The sequence below is a fragment of the Chelmon rostratus genome, chromosome 10, assembly GCF_017976325.1.
Source record: "Chelmon rostratus isolate fCheRos1 chromosome 10, fCheRos1.pri, whole genome shotgun sequence".
Taxonomy (NCBI): Eukaryota; Metazoa; Chordata; class Actinopteri; order Chaetodontiformes; family Chaetodontidae; genus Chelmon; species Chelmon rostratus.
Genome location: NC_055667.1, coordinates 13,201,867 through 13,221,905, shown reverse-complemented (window position 1 = coordinate 13,221,905; position 20,039 = coordinate 13,201,867). Strand labels below are relative to the sequence as shown.

At 42.5% G+C, this 20,039-nt stretch overlaps 1 protein-coding gene across 2 annotated transcripts in view; it reads right to left on the bottom strand.

The window, feature by feature from the left end:
• The window catches only part of sema3bl (sema domain, immunoglobulin domain (Ig), short basic domain, secreted, (semaphorin) 3bl), a 62,102-nt gene that overhangs the window by 28,236 nt on the left and 13,827 nt on the right, over nt 1-20,039 (bottom strand). For both annotated transcript variants that reach the window (XM_041945262.1, XM_041945263.1), the window contains exons 2-4: nt 14,871-15,031; nt 8,529-8,591; nt 462-581 (exon numbers count right to left, since the gene is read on the bottom strand). In XM_041945262.1, coding sequence (XP_041801196.1) covers nt 462-581; nt 8,529-8,591; nt 14,871-15,031 — 344 coding nt within the window. The remainder of the gene's footprint in view (nt 1-461; nt 582-8,528; nt 8,592-14,870; nt 15,032-20,039) is intronic.

Here is a 20,039-nt window from a genome sequence, read left to right as displayed (position 1 = left end):
ATCCATGCTAAGAAGTGACTCAGTAGGAAAACTGATATCAAAGCAAACCGCACAGTCCAAATTGAACAGTCATTCTAATGGCTACACAGTGTATAAAAAATTAATATAATTTACAGTTTTCAAACATTTCCTTTTGGAAATGGAGACTCAGTGCAGCAACCATACAGTAAAGTATGGGTTACACAACTGTGACAGCTGTATATCACAGAGTTTTCCTCAAAGAAATCTTGTTATTTTTCACATATAGTTGCCAATGCAAAGGAGTTATGTGTGTGTCTTTGTGGGCATGTATGTGTATTTGTCTGTCAGAAAATGTGTGTGTTTTTCTGTATGACTGATGTGCTTAGACACCCGCCCCCTCCCAAGATACTCTGCAGGCCCCCACAGTTCTCCCCAGCAGCTGCCCTCCTTGCCTCCCACACACACAAACACACACACACACCATCTTCACCCCAGCTCACCTCTCCTCTGTGGCCCACGTTGATGAAGGCACACATGGGCTGGAAGGCACCGGTGCCACAGGCCAGGAGGTGGGTGCGGTTGTAGGGCTGCAGGAGGCGGACGAAGTTGGCACACTCGGTCTGCAAAACACAGATATACACACACACATTAAAACCATGCAGCTCAAAGAAATACATGAAAAGGTCTAAAAGTAATATGTGTTGGATCGAATGCTTTCGGATGTCGTTTGAACACATCAAATACTGCCAGGGTGAACTTGTGGTGTCCCGGTGCTGTTTCAGTGCTGAAAAAGAACTGGTTATGGATGTGAATATTCACTCTTAAACGCATGTTACATATTGTACCGTACACACACACACACACCAGGGAAGGGTCCTTACATTAATTAAATCACGCACAGCAACAGTAACTGTCTTCAGGAAAGGCAGGAAAGTTCATTTTCAAGGTAACAAATCGATTTCTTAGCAAGGCTTATCGATCCCACATGTTTAAGGCCAAGGAAGGAGTTTTATTGGATGAAATGTGATCACGTCAGGGTCTCGCATAGCACTCGTATCTCTGATTTTTGGAGTTCAGCCAACATGACGTGCTGATGCTCACATTCGGGTCAAAGGAGCTTTGTCAAGATTTGTAAAACATCCGAAAAGCCTGGGCGCCAAAATGAAAATGTGATGATGATGTGAAATTTGTTTTTTTTTTTTTTTTAATGTCCTAAGGGATATGTAGACACTTACAATAACTCACTGACTTTAATTTTGAGTTTTTTAAAAAGAAAGCCAGAAATAGACAACTACCACATCATTAGACATTAATAAACTCCTTATGAGACTCGGCTGGAATGGAAACAAAGATTGAAAAAGAAATTCAAGGAGAAAGGGTGAAAAGGCCAGACGTGTACACTCAAACACACCTCAGAGCGAGAACAAAAGACACGGTGACTGAGGAAACGAGCATGGAGACGTTTCTGTACTACACAGAGGTCCAGAGGAAACAGGGGGCATGAATACTTCCTTCTTCCTGTCTGTAACAACAGAAGCTGACAAAACGGGTGTCAGCTGAGAAGGAAGGGGATCGCCATTCTCTCAAGTTAACAAGGTCAAACTCATATGTGCGCAATGAGCATCTGGTGTGTCACTGTTAAAACGAGTGCATGCACAGCGTGTTTACATGCACAGATGTCAGGTGAGATGAGCTGAATGTGGTCTGAGTGTATTGGTGCACGTTTCTCCGCCTTTTGTGTGGTCGCTTTGCGTTTTTACAAGTGCGCGTGTGGTGTGAATAAGTCACCTAAATCTGTCATTTTGCGTTTGGGTGTGACCACGTCCATCTCAAAGTCAGAGTCAGAGGCTCGGACGTTGTTGATCGTTTCCTTGAGTGAGGCGATGCAGGCCTGATGTAAACCATGTCTCCGCAGTACGAGACAAAGTTTACATCATCGTGTTGCCCTTCAGCTCTGGCTCATGTCTCTACCCCAACAAAACCAGTGCAATAATAAACTAAACAGAAACACATTTGTATTAACAATTCTTTCAATAAATCTAAATTTGCTGCTAATTATTCAATCAATACAAAGAAGGAGCATCTGTGTTTCATATGTGCTGGTATTTTTCTGTTGCTTTACTCGGTACAAACCAGTGTTTGGAAGTAACTCCTACTGGAATCACCTCCTGGAGGGAAGAACATTAAAGACTGGTCCTTTCCTTACAGAAGACATACGAGGTCTTGCAGAGGTTACCGATTGGAGAATGAATAGAAATTTGTTTCTCCCATGTTTTCATTCTACTACTCAGGGAGTCGTCTTAGAGGTCTGTGTGGCCGAGGAGAGCAGAGACTGGAATGACATGTTGAAAAGAAGAAATATGTCTCTGCTCTCCCACCCTGCGATTTGGGGTTTTATGTATCTGTGTGGTCCTAGACTGAGATTAAGTGGCAATACAGGGAGTGGTGTTTAACAGAAAATGAAGTGGTTTGATTCCTAAATCGGGTTCCTGTCGCTGAGAGATTTCAGGGAGTTGTCTTAACATCTAGCCAGGATTGAAAATGGAGACAGTTATGCACTGCATAAATAACCAAGGACGGGGCTATTTGGTGGAAACAAAAGCTTGCAATGTTCATTTATTAACCTTTGATTATCAAGAGGGGAATGGCTGACCACAAATACTATTTCCCAGCAATAGCAAGCCGCTCATTCACACAGTTCAAACTCTAAAAGTGCCCACAGGAACCACAGTTTTGTGCCTTGGGGGTTAAACGAGGTATGTATAGCATTTTAAACATCAGATTATTACTACTTTTGCTCTGAGACATATGTATCATTAACATAAACAAGAACATTGCCAAGACCTCTGGCAGCGTGTCCTAGCCTTTACAATTTGCAATACTAAGTCTGATTTCCCATGGACTATGGTGATTGTGTAGCAAATAACAGGAGGGCATTGTGCTTCCAACCAAAGCTGAGCATTTCAAAGTTCAACGGCAGGTGAGTGTATGAAACAACCAACCATATCCAGTCAAGCGGATTAATTAAAAGTTCATTTGACACCTGACTGCTTGGATGACACGTCTGCAGACTCTTCCAACAAATGCTTTTAGTCAAATGAAAGAGAAAAACTTGGAGCAGAGAAGGTGAATCCAGCGGGTGGAGACAAATGTCTTCCTCATGACAAAGACAAACAGGGCTTATGCCAAAATGTGGCCTTTATTTGGGGAAATATGAGCAGTGAGAGTACCACAGGCAACAAATCATTTTGAGCATGCTCTGATTTCTCCACAGAAAGGAGAACACAGGATCAAGATTTGGCGATGATGCATTAACGTTTAAATATGCTACATGTAGATGCATTCAAGAAGTTTGCTCAAGGACCAGGAAAATGTTTCTCATGCTGTTGCTTGCCCAAGTTTGTCCTGGGTGGGCTGAGAGTCCTGGACATTCAACCTCTTTGGCACACTGTCGAATGCACTTTGCTGATGCTTTGGGGAATTTAAAGGGGTTTGTCAAAGTAGCGCACTGATGAATTGCTGGGACTCGTAGGAAAAGATGACATTATCATTGATGTGCCAGGTCAGAAACAATAACTACCCGGCAAAGTTTCATTTGCTCCTCTTGCAGTTTGCTGTATGCCAATGTATTTCTTGCTTTTGTTTTAATTCTGAAAGACCAATTCTGCTCTGTGTGCCCGGAATCAGCATCATCAGCAAGCTAGCATTAGCTGTATGCTCAATAAAGCTTTGTTTCATCGCATTTCTGAAGGGGAATGGTAGAAGTTTGGGCCAAGAATGAGCTGCTGCTGCTGCTGCTGTTGCTGCTTGGAGAATTTTGCATGACAGGACTTCACTTTTGTGGTTGCAGGCATTGTATTAGCAATGTCCATGGAGCATAAAGGCAGCGCTAACATGGAGCTAACAGCAAAGGGCTCCAGCAGCCAAACATGTTATGCGATGACTGACCCGGGCAGGGAGAGGCAAGTTTGGACACGGAGAGCAGTTTCCAGTGTAAACAGCCAACGTTCAGTGGAGAGAAGTCAGATTCTGTAATACTAACAGGATATGAGGACCGACACGTTCATGTACACACACACAAATATGCGTATGTAAAAGACTACGGTGAACAGGACCTCATACACAAACACGACCACAGACACACACGAACATCCTAAAAGCAGTTCAAAGCCGGACCGTTGGATGAACTGGCCTCGCCAAGTCTTTGGTCTCGGCAGTTGTTTGATCCTCAAAGAAGCTCGTTTTCCAAGTTAACCCTGAGCGATTTCCAGACGGCGCTGAAAACATTCAGTCATGGCAAGAAACTCGCGCCAAAGTGCGTGAGATGTTTTTTTTTCCGAAATATCCATCAACTCCTCCCAACATGTAACCAATCAAATATTAATTTAGGACAGAAAACCACAGTCACCTACTTGACTTCCTCTAAGGCGTGAGAGCTGCAAGCAGCGAAACGAGCCGCTGACGGAGGCAGACCAAACTCGATGTCCGTGTCTCCGTCCTCTGCGGCATCTTTTTATAATTAATAATAAACAAAAACCATTGAGGAGCCATAAAGACGAGCTGCTGTATCCTCCCAAACCTGGAGCCCAGTTGCACTACTGTTTATCTCTATATGACACCACAGTGTAAATAAAGTAAAGTGTACTTTAAGACTTAAAATATTTACAGTTGATCATCTTGAAATACAAACATGATTTACTAATGCACAAGTCAATATGGAGAATGAGACTTCTTACAGTACACTAGCACTGCTTTAACCTGCAGTAACTGAAGGAATTACATTCATTTTTATCCAAATTGTTCTTAAGAAAGATTTAGTGCCACTGCAGAGTTCTGACTTGCGTGCACACCCTGACCCTTACTCGAATTATCCACACACTCAAAAAGCCAAACTGATCCCCGCTCTCTCAAGAAGTTTTGTTTGTGCTCAAAGTGTCGCCGTCGCAGCCCATTCGACATGGAAGACGTAAGCAGCTGATTAGATAATTAATCCAATTGCGAGCAGGAGATGCAGATGAGGCAGAACAATGTGTTAACAGCTGGAGCGAGACGCTGCATGCTTGGCCGAAGTCTCCGAGTGCCTCCCCGCAGCCTGTTATTTATTTGTCTGAGCTGTAATTAATGACGGCGAAGGTCATGAGGTTGTGACTCTGGGAGGAAACGCTATCAGTAAAAACATGTTTAAGGTGGAATGACACTTGTCAGCAGGAGGCTGTGGAGACAGAGGCTTTCATTTAAGAGATAAAGGACATTCCCCTGCTTTATGTCTCACTCAGTTTGAATGTGTGTGTGAGGACGGTTGTGCAGCTGCAGGACATACAGGACGGAGGATATTTGTTTTTTTGTTGAGTGATTAAACCTGGATTGATTCCAGCTGAAACCTTCAATGTGATCTTCTTTCTTTAATTTGTGTCTCAGTTTCTATCTCTTATGTATGTCTTTCTCTCTACCACACTCACACACACAGACACACACACACACACACACACAGACACACCTTTAACCTTTCAACCTCTACCGCTTTTTGTCAAACTCAGATATGTTTAACAGACACAGACAGCAAACACATGAGATGGATGTGTGTGTGTGTGTGTGTGTGTGTGTGTGTGTGTGTGTGCGTGTGATTGCGTTTGTGTGTGTTTTTGCTTTGCAGATGCAACAGGATAAAGCAGTAATCCATCGATTTTGACACAGAAACACTCAGAAACAGAGAAACGTGAAGGAATGCACAAAGATTTCTGTGTAATTTTAACAAAAGCAGGCAAACATCTGTCACTCACTTAATTACACACACAAACACACACACTGACTCCTTTGGCACTGTAAGGTCGAGTTACACACATCCTGTTTTAAAGAACTGTCTAATAACGTGCTGTGGCTTCTCCTCTCCACTGTGGACAGTACAGTAGCACACACACACAACACACACACACACCTAACCTCGTGTGAGCCTTGTGAGCAATGCACAGAGGAAACACCTAATAAAACTGATATAAGACACCCAAGACACACCTGCCACTTCAAACAGAGAGAACATATACAGTACCTATAGACACACACACCTTCTAAACCCTTCCAGATGGGGGCAGCTGTCAGACTTCATGCCACGAGCGCAAAAACTCACAAAATTCATCGTAGTTTTATAACTCATACAACAGTGCCTTCATTTCGTGTGTGTGTGTGCGTGTGTAAACCAGTAATTAGTCCCAGTTTAGGTATTCTGAGCACTACTCAAGCCACTAAGGGCTTCTTCTCCAACTGGGACCAAATTTAACGATGTCTCAAAACATCAAAGAGAAGAGACTTCATTACAAAATCTCTTCCTTCCCTCATTTTTTTCTTCTTCTCTTTTCCTTTACTTTCCATGATTTCTTCTCTCCTGTCCTATTTTCTATGCTCTGTCCATTCTTTATTGCTTTCTTTCTTTGTTTATGTTGCTATCGCACAGCACAGTCCACAGCCTTTCTATTGGATCTGTTAGGCCGTACTCGAGCTTAGTGGTGCTTTAAGCTAAATGCTAACAGCAGCATGTTCATGCTCCGAACAACAACGCTAAGATGCTGATTTTTAGCAGGTATAATGTTTACTCTTCACTGCCTTGGTGTAGCGTGTTAGCATGCTAACATTTGCTAATTAGTACTGTAGAACAGCTGATGTTGAGATACTTCACTCAAACACATAAAGGTGAAACTTGTGTTGGTGATGCAGGAAAATTCAGTGGATCACCAGTCATCACTTTCATCCTCTGGGGATCATGAACATCTGCACAAAATATAACAATCCACTTGGCAGATGTTCAGATGTTTCAGTCATGACCAAAGTGGTGGACCGACCAGCAGACTGGGATTTCCCTGTGTACAGCCACACAGCTAGCAGGGCTCAAACTGACTCCAGCAGAGGGTTGCACTACATTCTTTAGTTTGTCATGTCTTCCCTTCCTGTTTATCATGCTCTCACCATCATCATTATCTCCGTCTTTTTCGATCTTCCCCCCCTTTTTCATCTGCTGTGGCGTTGCTTCTTTAACCTCCTCCAGGCTAACAAACAGAGAGCTGAGTCAGCGTGTGAGGAGGTAAACAACTCAAGGTGCTGACACAGTCCTGGGCGCCGGCTCCCCTCGTTACCATACAGATTTTTCAAAGCTGATATTTATCCTGAAATGATTTGTTTCTTGACATTATTTGAGGTGGTTGCTTCAGAATCTCCCTTCCCTCTTTTCTCCCGCTGTAAACACGGTCATAATTAGAGGAACGATGGCCTCCCTTTGTGTTTGCCTCTTTAATCATATTCTCCTCTCCTCCTCTATTTACATATTCCTCCCCGTATCCTTCTCCACCTCCTCCTGCCTCCTCCTGTATTTTGAGTGCTCATTAAGAGATACAATCCTGCCTCCCTCTCCTCCTTTGCAGAACCAATATAAGCCTTTATTTGCAACTAGGCTTCCTCTTTCTCATTGTCTTTATTAAGAAAGATTATTCACGGCAGCTTTAAAACTTCATTATGATTGTAAAGCCATCTTAACAGTGCTGTTCACTGGAGTCATTAATAGTCTGCAGTTTACTGTAGCTTTTCAGGGTTTGTGTCTGGGAGCCGAGACTAGAGGACCAGTAGCTGCAGGGTCGGAAACTGAAGTGTCAGCACAACACAACACGGTACTAAACTGTCTTAAGTATGCCATTTACAGTATACTCTAGTTTGTTATACTGCCAGAGGCGCATTCTGCACTTCCCATCACAGCATGTGTCATTTGAGGACTGCTGTTAAAAAACAGGGGCCTTGAAGTGCCGCAAGTGCATAAATATTTTGTATCCTGGGTTTCAAATGTCTTTTAATAAATTTGAACTGGAAAGATTCAAGCAGGAACTGGAAGATGCAGGAGAACCGACAAGAGAAGAGCAGGGTAGAAACTGACGGGAGCGCAGGATTCAGCGGGTGAGCAGCCAAAGTCTCTGAAAGCCCCTCACCAACTTGACAAGCCAGAGTTTGTCAGTGTGTCATGCTGAGAGCTGCTTCTCTGCTCCTCACTGGAGCCACTTTGGCTAAAAAAGTATGGAGCTGCTCAGCAGCGTAGGTCCACTCAGTTATGGAAAAAGCCTGGTCTCATGGGTTCATTTCTGACCACTTTGGAAACAGGAATGAGTATCCAACTGCAGACACCAAGCCGGGTAAAATAAACGGCTGCTGGCAGACAGGGAGGAAAACAGAATTCAAAAATCATCCTCCATACAGGATGCTTGCAAGAGAGCTGGTTACAAAATACAGGCAGGAAACAGGTAATCGGGTCTGCTGTTTAAGCTGGAGTCTGGTTCAGGTGATCTCCAGAGACCTAGAGGGCAGGTGAAGCAGGACAGTGTGTGGAAACCTCCAGAACAGACACTGGGAGCAGGACGAGAAAACTCCGGTCTCTCAGGGTGCGTTCAGACTGAATATGAAGCAATGGGTCTGTGAAAGTTGCAAATATTTCAATTGGCTGCAAAGACGTGAAGAAGAAAACAAACTGATCTGATTGAATTTTCCATATTCTAATGGAAATGTGTTAAAACAAGCAGGAGTTATCTGTCGCTCACCTGCGGTTCCTTCCCTGTTTCAATGCAGTCCTCTCTGTTGCCAGGTAACGGGGGCCAGTAAATCTATGAAGGGATATAAAAAGACAAACATGGAGGAACAGAGAAAGAAGAAAAGAGTGATGATTAATGACCACAACCACCTTTTTCTTTCAGCCATATTGCAAATCGGAATTGCTTTTTTTGAGCCCACACAGGCTTTGTGTGACTCTGTTAACACAATCAAAACATAATAATCAGCTCGTGTGTCATTAAATTTGAATTATTTTTCCTGGAAATTTAAATTTATCGCAATTAGAGGCAAATTGAGCAGAGCGGACCATCTACATGTGATGAAACAAAGGCTTTGGAATGAAGAGCCAAAGACTTTGGGAGTTAACTTTTGGCTTGTGAATCTGAAACCTTGATTGAGACACAACAGACACATTCATCATTCCACATATTCCACTCAAATACTGTGAACGGTTTGTTTCACCAAAACTAAGAAAAAAAAAATCTAACTTTCTCTACTGCTTTCTAACCAAACAGATTATTTTGGGTTTATATGTCCAGGTTTGGAGATGTGAAAGGAATAAATCAAAAGCAGTGTGTAGTTTCATAAATAATGTCCTGGCCACTCTGGATAACCCATTGACCAGTTCTCATTGGAATAATCTTCTATTCCACCCATGCAGGACACTCTAACAGCACTGGGCAGCTCCTTCAGTGACAGGCTGCTTCACCTTCATCTTATCTTTACATTTTTAAAATAAACTATGATTTTTGTCATATTTACTGCACAAAACACTGTGTAATCATTTGTCCAAATGATTAAATGATTAACCTTTTTCCACACATTCGATTAATCATATGCTCCATATGCTTACTATAGACAATATGTACTCAGCCACAGTAAAGGTCTCCAGAGACTCATTGCTGAGTCCCTTTCGGTGTCAATCTTCTGTTTTGTGCCTAGAAGTGAAATTCAGCTTTGGGCTACAGAACAGATGGAAATCTGTTCTCAGTCAGAGCCTAAAAGCGTCCAAACAAGAGCACCTGGAGCTTAAGAAAAAGGCAATCGAAATTAATAAAAATGGCTTCAATTTTTTACTTCTCACGGTTCTCACGGTATAGATCCAAGATTCCCTGATTAGGAAAGTACCAAAGTCTTCCTCTCAGTCTGCAAATGCAATGAGGAGAAGAGTTGAATCTCAGATAAACATGACAGAAAACCTGGAGCTGAAACAAGGGGACTCGTTTTCACACTGCTCTCAGCAATGAAAAACAAAATGGAATTGCTACTGAAGAGGAAAGTCCAAGTCTTTCTCATTATTTAAACAATGACGTGTGTGATACTGTAGTTTCGTGCAGACTAGCAGAAGGTTTCACTGAGACAATAAGGCTTTGTCCGGTCCAGAAGGAAACTGGCTTTGTTTTGGCTAACAGGGAGAATAGAAACCAGAGAGGAAAACAAACGGCCCTGACTTGCATTACTATGTCTGATCATGTTCGATGTGTATAGAGAGCATGTGTGTGTGTGTGCGTGCGTGCGTGCGTGCGTGTGTGTGTGTGGTTTTTAAAGAGTGTGTATAAATGCAAAGTGATAAAGTGCTACAGAAATGATCAGATGATGTAAAGTGATCTTAAAGGACGAGGATGTTACTGCCTAATTGGCTCAAACTGAACCACTTTCTCCTGTTTGGCTCATCACACCAAACTTCTAAACATTTGCTACAGATGCTACCTCCTCCGCTAAAAAATCCAATTCATCATTGACTGAAATCCTTTCCTGTGTGGATAAAGGATGTGACACTGGAGAGCCTGGCAACCATTCCAATATGCTAAAATACAGCAGAGTGTAAGAGATTTCCTTGTCTGTACAAGAAAATGTCAGATTAAAAGTTTATTGTACAAGATGAAATATCAGATAGGATTTATGTCAAAGTGGGAGAATATTTAATATTAATATAAGACATGTCAATGCAAACTTCCTATTGGCTTAAACAAGGTTTTTCATATTAACTTGTGGTCCAAAAAATATTCTTATAGACTTAGAATCTTGTTCTGTATAATCCATCTTTCTGAATGTTGTGAAAAATTTCTCTGAGGTTTAAATATATTTTGAAGTTTTCCTAATGCAAATCTTCTGTGTATTTTCTTATATTATTTATGGCCACTTTTGTGGCTTCAGAAAGGATAATAACATAAAATGAACACAGCGGGTTGCTCTTGATTTGATTATGAGATTAGTAGACGGATTTTGCAATGAGCCAGACGAGCTCTTTCCCTCTGTTTCCAGTATTTGTGCTAAGCTAAGTTAGCCAGCTGCTGGCTGTAGCACACACGCGTTGCCTTTGCAACAAGAAAGCGAATGAGTGCATTTCCCAAAAATGTCAAAGCATTTCTTTGAGTAAGGGGATAAAATTTGGCTTGCGATTGTGGGAATCCATTACAATGGATCATATGTTTTATGCCTGACTGACATGAATAAATAAATTAGGGCCAGTCTAAAACTTTGCCTTGAAATGGTCTAGATCTCTGGACCAGTTCCTCTGGCATGATGCTGGTCTGATATGAATGTGTGTCTGTCGAAGGGCCTGGCTCACACATGCAGCCTGACCTGAAGCAGCCTGATAGCATGCCTGACTGATGCTGACAGACCGTCAAATCGGGCCTGCCTAAAACCTGGCTGGCAACGGTCGAGACAGTTTGCTGCAATATTCCATCCACCGTCCAGGAGTCCCGCTACGCACGCTTTAGGAAGCATGGCCGACCTCCACCAGCCATCCACGTTCCTCCCTCTCTTTAACTGTTTCTTGACACTTCACACGTGTGTTCTTAAGTTTTTAATCCACCCTCAATCGTAAGTTGTGCTTGTTGTGTCTTTGATCCTCGAGCTTGGAACAGTGATTATTTTAACTGGGGGAAAAAAATCTACTCAGAGCTGGAGACGAGCCGGATGGTCCTGAACACAGGCTGTCCTTTAAACGTCGAGCTGAAATCGCCTCTAACTTTCAAACTGAGGTTTCAAACTAAACAGGACCTTCAAAAGTGTCAGCAGCCTCAGACACAATACTTAGAAGTCAGCCAGAATCATGGAAAGATAGACATCATCAAATTACGTCTTTGTTCATGCGCCAGCCGCTAAACAACCTGCAATAGATTAAAACCCTCCTACCTAATTCAGATTATACTGATCAGATGAATGATTACTTTTATCATATGTTGGACATCAATGTCACAATATGAAAAAAAAAATCCCTGTGAACGTTATATTTTTGTTTGTATTATTGATATGCGCTTACTTGAAACTCGATTACTTAGAAGCAGTAAAAAAGCTGCAACATTAGCTTTCATATGTAGCACCATCATGCTACTGCATGCTGATGGATGCTTTTCCATTTCGATCAGCTCAGTTGTAATTTATGCACAACACCATCTGTCTTCTCTGGCAGCTCGGTGTTGCTGAGCCAAAGCCAAAATTTGGCAGAAGTGGAAACATGGAGTTTATTTTTGACCGTATCAGGACGCAACAAGTGTAGAATTGCATGATTTAAATACCGGACTGAAACATTGTAAGAACCTTTGCACTCTCAAATCCTAAAACTACCTAAGGGAAAAATATGGTCCCTGAGGAGGAGGTTTAAATTTCAACGCTTTTATCAACACGTCACGTCACGATTCTTTTGAGACCAAAGAGATTACTCTAGAATTAGGCTACACTAAGTAAACTGGGCCAGAAGCCACCTCCAAAATCACCAAGGAAGCACTGCAACACAAGACGCACAGTGTGTACGTAACTAAACACTAAGCAAAATAAACCGATTGTCTGAACAATAAGAACCCAAATATCAATTAGAATGGTTTATGTTTTAGCGAGGAGGACATGGATTATCATTTACAGAAACTTAATCAGGATTTGTTTTCGTGTTTCATGGGTAATTATCATTAAACAAATCATTCCACTTCCTAGGTTTGATTCAGTCCGGGCTGGAACTGGCAGAAACACGTTGGGTGGACTGATTCAGTGCCATCTGACTTGCTTTCAACCAAAGCCTTGTATTCAGAATTGCACACTTACTTGCTTACTTGCTCCCACTTTCAGTTTTACTACACTGGTGGTCAGAGTTATAGTGGAAAGGGTGGCAAGCTCGGCTTCTATGCCAGAGCGATGTTGTAAACTCAGTTGAGCAGAGTTTGAGCTGGAAAACTACGAGCTGGTGTGATAGATTTCACAGTGGTTTACGACTGGTGATGAAAACTTCAAATGGTTTTTCACAAATCCTCAGCTCAAACTTTAAATGGAAACCAACCTTTAATTAAAGGAATAGTTAAACATTTTGGGATATTTTACTCTTCTCTTTCTTTCCCAGAGTGAGATGACAACATCAACACATCGCATCTCGCATCATTAAGGGTGGGACAGAAACATGGATGGACTAGTTTAATGTACAGAGTGGAAGCAGGGGAAACAGCTGGTTCTGTGTTAAGAATAAAAAAAAAGCCCATAATTAAAATGGTGTGTCTCATTTTTTTTAATTCGCACACAAACATAAATATAAACATAATAATGACAGTTTGTAGTTTTTTAAAGGGAGTTTGGAGGTGTTGGTAGGCATATTCTTTAACCTGCTTCCACTTGTTAAGCTAAGCTAGGCTAATCGACTGCTGGCTCTAGTTCAGCTGTAGGGCCCTCAAGTTTTCAATACCGACGCCGGTTGCCACAGCAACCTTGATTCAACGTCAGCATTTTCTTGGATTGATCGTTTCTTTTGTGGAGGCAAACAGTGTTTGAATTCATTCTATTCTTTTGTTTTCTCCCTCCTTCAGTCATCGTTGGTTTAGTATTTGGCAGATGTTCGTCTTCTTGTAAACCTTTGTTTAATTGAACTGGCATTACTGATAGATTTCACAACCGCTGGCTCTTATAGAAGTACCGGGGCATCGAGCCTCAAACTGCTTGCAGCAAACTCGAGTATCAGCGAGCTTCATGTGTGATCGTCAGCCAACACGGAGAGCAGTGAGAGGAGGCTGAGGGAGGGATGAAGAGGACTTAAAGGCTGGATGAGGTGGGCGACATCTGGCTCTGTGTGTGTGTAAATTCCCTGTTCACCCGTTCACTTTGTGTCATCACAGCCTCTTTGGCCCATGTATGAGTACAGGTACACACACACACACACACACACACACACTGCTGTTCCTCTTTTATATAGAGGTTTATTTTTGTTCTATGTTTACTGGAAACCAGTTTAACAGAACACAGATTAAACTGGGCACCCTACTGAAAAGTCAGATATAAATAAACGTGCTGCTTATTTCCTCAGTTACTCTGAGATGAAATCATTTCCCCGGTGTCAAAGCTTTCCAATAAAAACTCATAAGATGTAACTCAAAGGTGCAATAACTCCACTAATCACAGCAAAGCTGAACTATGTCTACTGCACCACTGAACAATAATATGACACATTTTTCCATAATTGTTAACATGTTAGGCTTCTTGGCTTAGACAAGATGTTTGTCACACTGATGAAGCATCACAGCGACATGAACTCTGTTCTTCTTTCAAAATATTGAGAATAAACTCAAAGACCCAATATTTGTAGATGGAAGAGAGCGAGGCATGATAAGCATCCCTCGCTCTCTGTTAGTCAGACTCTCAGTGTTTGATGACAGTGGGAAACTGCAGCACGGCTGACAGATCTGACGTCTGGATCGTAACTCATCTCTCATGTTCTTCTGACGAGCCAAAAAGCTGTAACTGTGTGTTTGACGGGCCTTAATTACAAATGAATGTGCAGATTAAAGGCGACGTAGAGGGAAAAACAACGTTTGATCCACGACGAGCGGAACACTGCGAAGAGATTGATGTGAAATATTCTTTATGTTAATGTTGTTGTTAATGTTGTTAAATGTTTACGCGACGGCAACCCAGTGGATTTCACGTTAAGAGTCCTGAACTGGTCAGAAATCACAAATGAACGCAGGTGTGTGAAAACTGAGCTTTCTTCAAGGTCCGTTTAATATTTTCATCACTGTTTTCTGTTACTGTGTCAGCGATTATGCACTAGCTGTAATAGGAAATCAAACGGCTGTTCAGGTTTGAGTCACCACGTTTATGGTAGATTTATGGCAGAGAGTGCTTAAACAGATGTTCGGTAAAGGGGGGAATTCTGGAAAAACACATAATCCTACGCCTGTATCTTCAAGTCATACATCACATCCTACAGATTGAAAGCCCTTGCAGAGACACTGCAGCTTCAATCAAAATGGAATGATGAATGTAAACTGCAGAGCGACTAACCTTTTACCTTCAGTTCAGTTCAATAACTTGAGCTGATTATTATTTACTGCCTCCGAACACCTCACCTCTTTGGACTCGCTGCTGGCAGGCCCCAGCAGGAGAGAGTACAGGACATCTTTCCCTCCCAGGAAGAGGCGGTCTCGGTACTCATCCAGGAAGACGGCGGTGAGAGACAGCTGGCCGTGATGACCGCTGAAGATAGACGACCTGTTGGTGGACAGCAGGTCTGCGGGGAGGGGAGAGAAAAGGGTGAGAGATGGCATTCAGAAGAAACAGGCAATGCGATGGAGTAGGTAAGCAGGATAAAGTGGAGACGGACGTTGGGAAGATAACGATGCAGGGACGAAGCAAAGAGATGAATGAGTTTAATTTCCATAACACTTCTCACTTAATTTTCCCTTTAAGCAGTCAAAAATCCAAGCAGGAGAATACCCAAATATAAAAGACAGGAGAGGCTAAACAGAGATTAAACAACTAAAGACATGGGATACGTAACACTGCCGGCTCCAGCTGTCTGTTAAAGTGACAGGTGACTTCTGCCTTTATGATGAAAAGGAACACAAGTGTTTCTGCTCTCTCACAGGCTGCTGACGGATTCCAAACCTTATTTTGTCCCTGAAGTGTTAATTGCCTCCGCTTCTGATGCTGAAATTGGAGATACGTTTTCACATAAGTTTAACATTTATTGTGATTTGATAGCGAAGTCTGCTCCTGCTTTCCAGTATCCAACAGTGCACGAGCATTGAATGACAGGATATTGAGTTGGGACTCTAGTTTAAGTCCTATTTTTTGGCATGAACGAACATTGAAAACACATGGATTGACTGTTGGTAAGGCTTTTATTGTAAGAGGTTTTTTTAAAAAAACTGTTTTGTCTGGGTCACTCTGTGAGGGGAAAATAGTTTTTATAGACTGATCTAATATGAGATGATTTCCTTGGTGCTTTAAAGCTGGCTCTTTCACAGTGTTTCCTACTGTATCAAACTGATTTTGTGCAGATGATTCCAGAGGTTTATTTCTGATGATCTTCTGAGGCAGCACAAGGGATGCATTAAATCCTAATCCCTCCTTCATGTTTTTTATTTTCTGTCTGTTTCAACTTGTGCTGCTGCTGCTGCCCTCACATTATTATGAAGGCATCAATTCAGACTTATCGTCGTGACATTGACACAAACGTGACGATGGTGCTCATTCAGACATGAGACCAACATGTTCAATCAGAGTGTGTGTTCACGTGCTCGCTGTGGTGAAAAGCAGGAAAGTTGAACACGGACCTTGACACTTTATTTGTCTTGAACCTCCACCCCTGCATTCACAGCATGTGGCATCCTTCTATTGTGCACGCTGCATCGATGACCATGCACACCTGCACATGTAGAGCACATTTACTGTGTTTGTGTCTCTTTAATAGGTTTGCTATTGGTTGATCTGGCAAGTCATAATTCAGTCATTTTGAACGAAGTGGGGTCTACTACTGTATTTGAATCCAGTGATACTAAACCAGCTGAAAACCACTACTGTTAAGCTTCTGCAGTGCACACACACGTGCGATACACACTCCCACATAAGTAAACATGTATCAGTAGGAGAGCAGGAGTCCATCTGTACACACCAGCCTGCACCTGGCTCTCCTTTCTGATCTGGCAGCAGCTTCAAAGTCAAAAGGTTGATGCAACGACTCTGCAGGAGCGGTAGAGACCGGGGTGAAGTCAAGATCAGTTAGACGTGGGGTGTCTCACTCATACACACACACACACACATATGCAGACATGTGCCAGTACAGAAACAACAGCAAGCTGCTTCTCAGCCTCCCACAACTTCGAAATCTTCCACTTTCTCACACAAACACCTCTTACATCTGCCTCTCCTACTCTTCCTTCATTGTCTTGACTACTCTTCCCTCTCTCTCTCTGTAGGTAACAAGACGAGGAGAGAAAAATATGTATGACACATCTTCGGTATGCCAAACTCTCGGTGGAGGGGTCCTCAGACTGAATCGGCTTTCCGTCTACCTCTCATCACTCGTCCGTCACGCTCCTTACTCCTCTCTCTCCTTTTCACTCAGTTCGACACACACTAACCTGCACACACACACACACACACAGACACACACACACACAGTGAGAAAGTAGGCTCAGTCACTCACCACTCAGCCAGGGTATTGACTGAGTGAAGCACAGGGACCCCGTGTACCGGTCACACCTTGTCCATCATTGGGGCCTGACACACACTCACACACACACAAAAAGATGATCTGGTTCCATTAGAAATCTCTGTTTCTTAAACTCATAAGTTTCCACATACACACACACACACACACACACACACACACACACACACAGTAGAGCTGGGCATAAGAATTACTTTCTTTATTGATTAATCCATAAACCACAGAGGTTCAATGAAAACAGCTGAGACTAGAACTGATAAATGATTTCACTGATTAATCAATAACTTATTTATTGTCAGTTGACTACATTTCTGTCACAGTAATTTATCGTTTCAGCATTGCGCCACACACACACACACTCACACAAACTCTAGATGCCTCAGTCGTTCTTTACTCTTTTTCCAGTCTTGCTTTGCCTGCAGGCACGCACACACACACACACACACACACACACACACACAGATATATAGAGACAAACATTCAAACAGCCTCACCCTAGATTACCCTCATTACCAGTGCAGAAGAAACTTTTACAGTGAGGGGAGAACACTTTCAACAGTTTAACACTTTGTCATGTTTTCTCCGTGTACACACTGCCTAATAGGGTCTTTGCAGCAGCCACATCAAAACCAGGACGAACCGACAAATCTACTGAAACAACTCTCCTCCGCTGAGGCCAGCCGACATCAAAGCCTGTTAAAAGACAGCAATGAGGATTTTTAGTTTAGTTTTATAAGAAAGACGGGATGTAAAACTTTAAAGCTGCTGGCAAGAGAATAATGAGGACACATACAAGCAGGAAGACATCGGGGACGTACTGCAGGGAGTTGGAGGAAGTTGGAGAAAGAAAGATGAAGCTGGAGAGGGATGGGAGGGGTATTGTGGCTTTGAGCAGCTGGTAAAAGTCAGAAAATAATGAGTACGAAGAGAGACAGGCAGAGAAAGCCACAAGACAGACACAGATATATGATGGATTTATTGGGACTGACAAGGTGAGCAGAAAAAATATGATCAGGAAACAGGAGATAAGCTGTAGAACTGTTTTCCATTAGGTACTGGAGATATGTGCCTTTGCATGATATACATTTTCATATATGCTTTATTTTCTCAGTGTTTGAAGATATACATACTTTGACTTTATTTTAATGAAATGCTGATAACGTCACAACACTACATATAAATCAAATAAATAAGTTCACTGCTTAGCAGAAATTAAACATTAGCACTCATGTGCTGACACCAGCAGACATGTCGATGCCAGATATTTCAGCTGAAGGCTCCAATACTTGTTATCGTGACACAGTTTATCAGCAGAACATGCAGGCAGCTCTACACATCGTCAGCTGATGACTGTCTGTCTGTCAAGTTCAGCTTTTTCCGCATAGCTCTGAGCTCCGAGATTACCTCCAGCTGGAGAGTGAGTGATGAAGAGCGACTTGTATCGTGTGCTGAGGCCTTTAGCAGACGCTGTTGACATGAGGCGAGATGTAATGTTCAAACCACAACTATAAAATCAAGCCAGAGGGTGCACTGTCTGACCACGACTAACAAGGTTTAGCGTATTTGCTATATTTATCAAAATTATTTTCAGAGTTACAAAAAAAAAAAGAAAGAGAAAAGCCAAACCAAAGTTTCAAAACCTCTGCTACTGCTATCCTCCAGTGGTGTAGATAGCCCGTGACACTAAATTCTGGCCAAGCACCTTTGATGCGTCTCATGCTCTTTCTCTGTACCTGTATTTCAAGCCAGTATGACAAAATGCCCCCCCCAAAACCCCATCAATTCAGAAACATACACAGTACATTGACCTGGATCAGTGGTCTTGTTTCTTTTCATTGAGCTTTAAAGTTAGAATAAGTACATAGTGTGTTAACAGTATCTTCCTATTTCTTTGCACTGAGGAAAACACATAAATGGCACATATGGGTTGTTCCAAAGCAGCATCGTGCATGCAATTTATGTATGTTATTACGATTCATCCTGTGGGGGACACGCATAAAAACAATTATTGAGACTATTTAATCAAAACCACAACTGTCAACCTCATGGTGGCGCTGGAGGAGAAAGTTGGGGAATCACCGAAGTCTGCAGGATTCATCCTCTTGGGATCATGAAAATCTGCATATTTCAGTCTGGATCAAAGTGGTGGACCGACCGGCCAACAGACAGGCATGACCATCCCACTAGCACAGACCTTTAGCACTCAGAGCAAAAGAAACAAGGATGCATCATTTTAAAATGTAGTTCTGCGTCTCTGAACAATGATTGGCTACTTTAAACACGCACAATAACATCACCTCTCAGTATTTGTTTGGTGACTGCAGGCGCAGCTGTCTACCTGTCTGTCTGTCCTCTCCTGGCTCCCTGCTGACGAGGCACACCTGCTGAACCCGCCCACCTGCTGTCCATCAGCTCATCAGCCTGGCAGTAGCTCAGCTGCCACTCATCACTGGATCATTGTTTCAGTCATTGAAGGAGTCACACTTCCAGTTTTCCAATCTAGTTTACACTCTAGCGATTTAATCTCTTGTGGTTTTGTGTACTAACCTGCATTTCTGTATCTCAGTTTCCTGGACTTTTATCCTTAAATTCAGTAATTACCTGATCCTCTCTGTCAAGCTCAATATTTTCTGCACAGCGTACCTTGTTCCACTCAGTTTCCTACATGCTGTAAACACATACCCACAATCATGCGCAGCCCTCTGTCTCTTTCTTCTTTCTGTCTGTCTTTGTATCTCGTAAATCATTCAGAAGTGTACACAAATCTCCCTTAGACAACAACAAGAATGTAAGCACATAAATACCACAACCACACACACACACACACACACACACACACACACAAGCGCACGCAGAGGGGAAAGGTGAGCTAACAGCTTCCATCTGTAGCTTGTTATCACTCCAGCAGCTCATCGCCTCGCTGTGGAAACCAAACCACTGTCTCACCTCTCACCAGCCTCTCTCTCTCCTGCCGTCTATCCATCGTCACATCTCCTCCATCCATCGTTTAACCTCCCTCTTCTCTGTCTATCCATCCTTAACTTCCTCCCTGGTGTTATTTTTT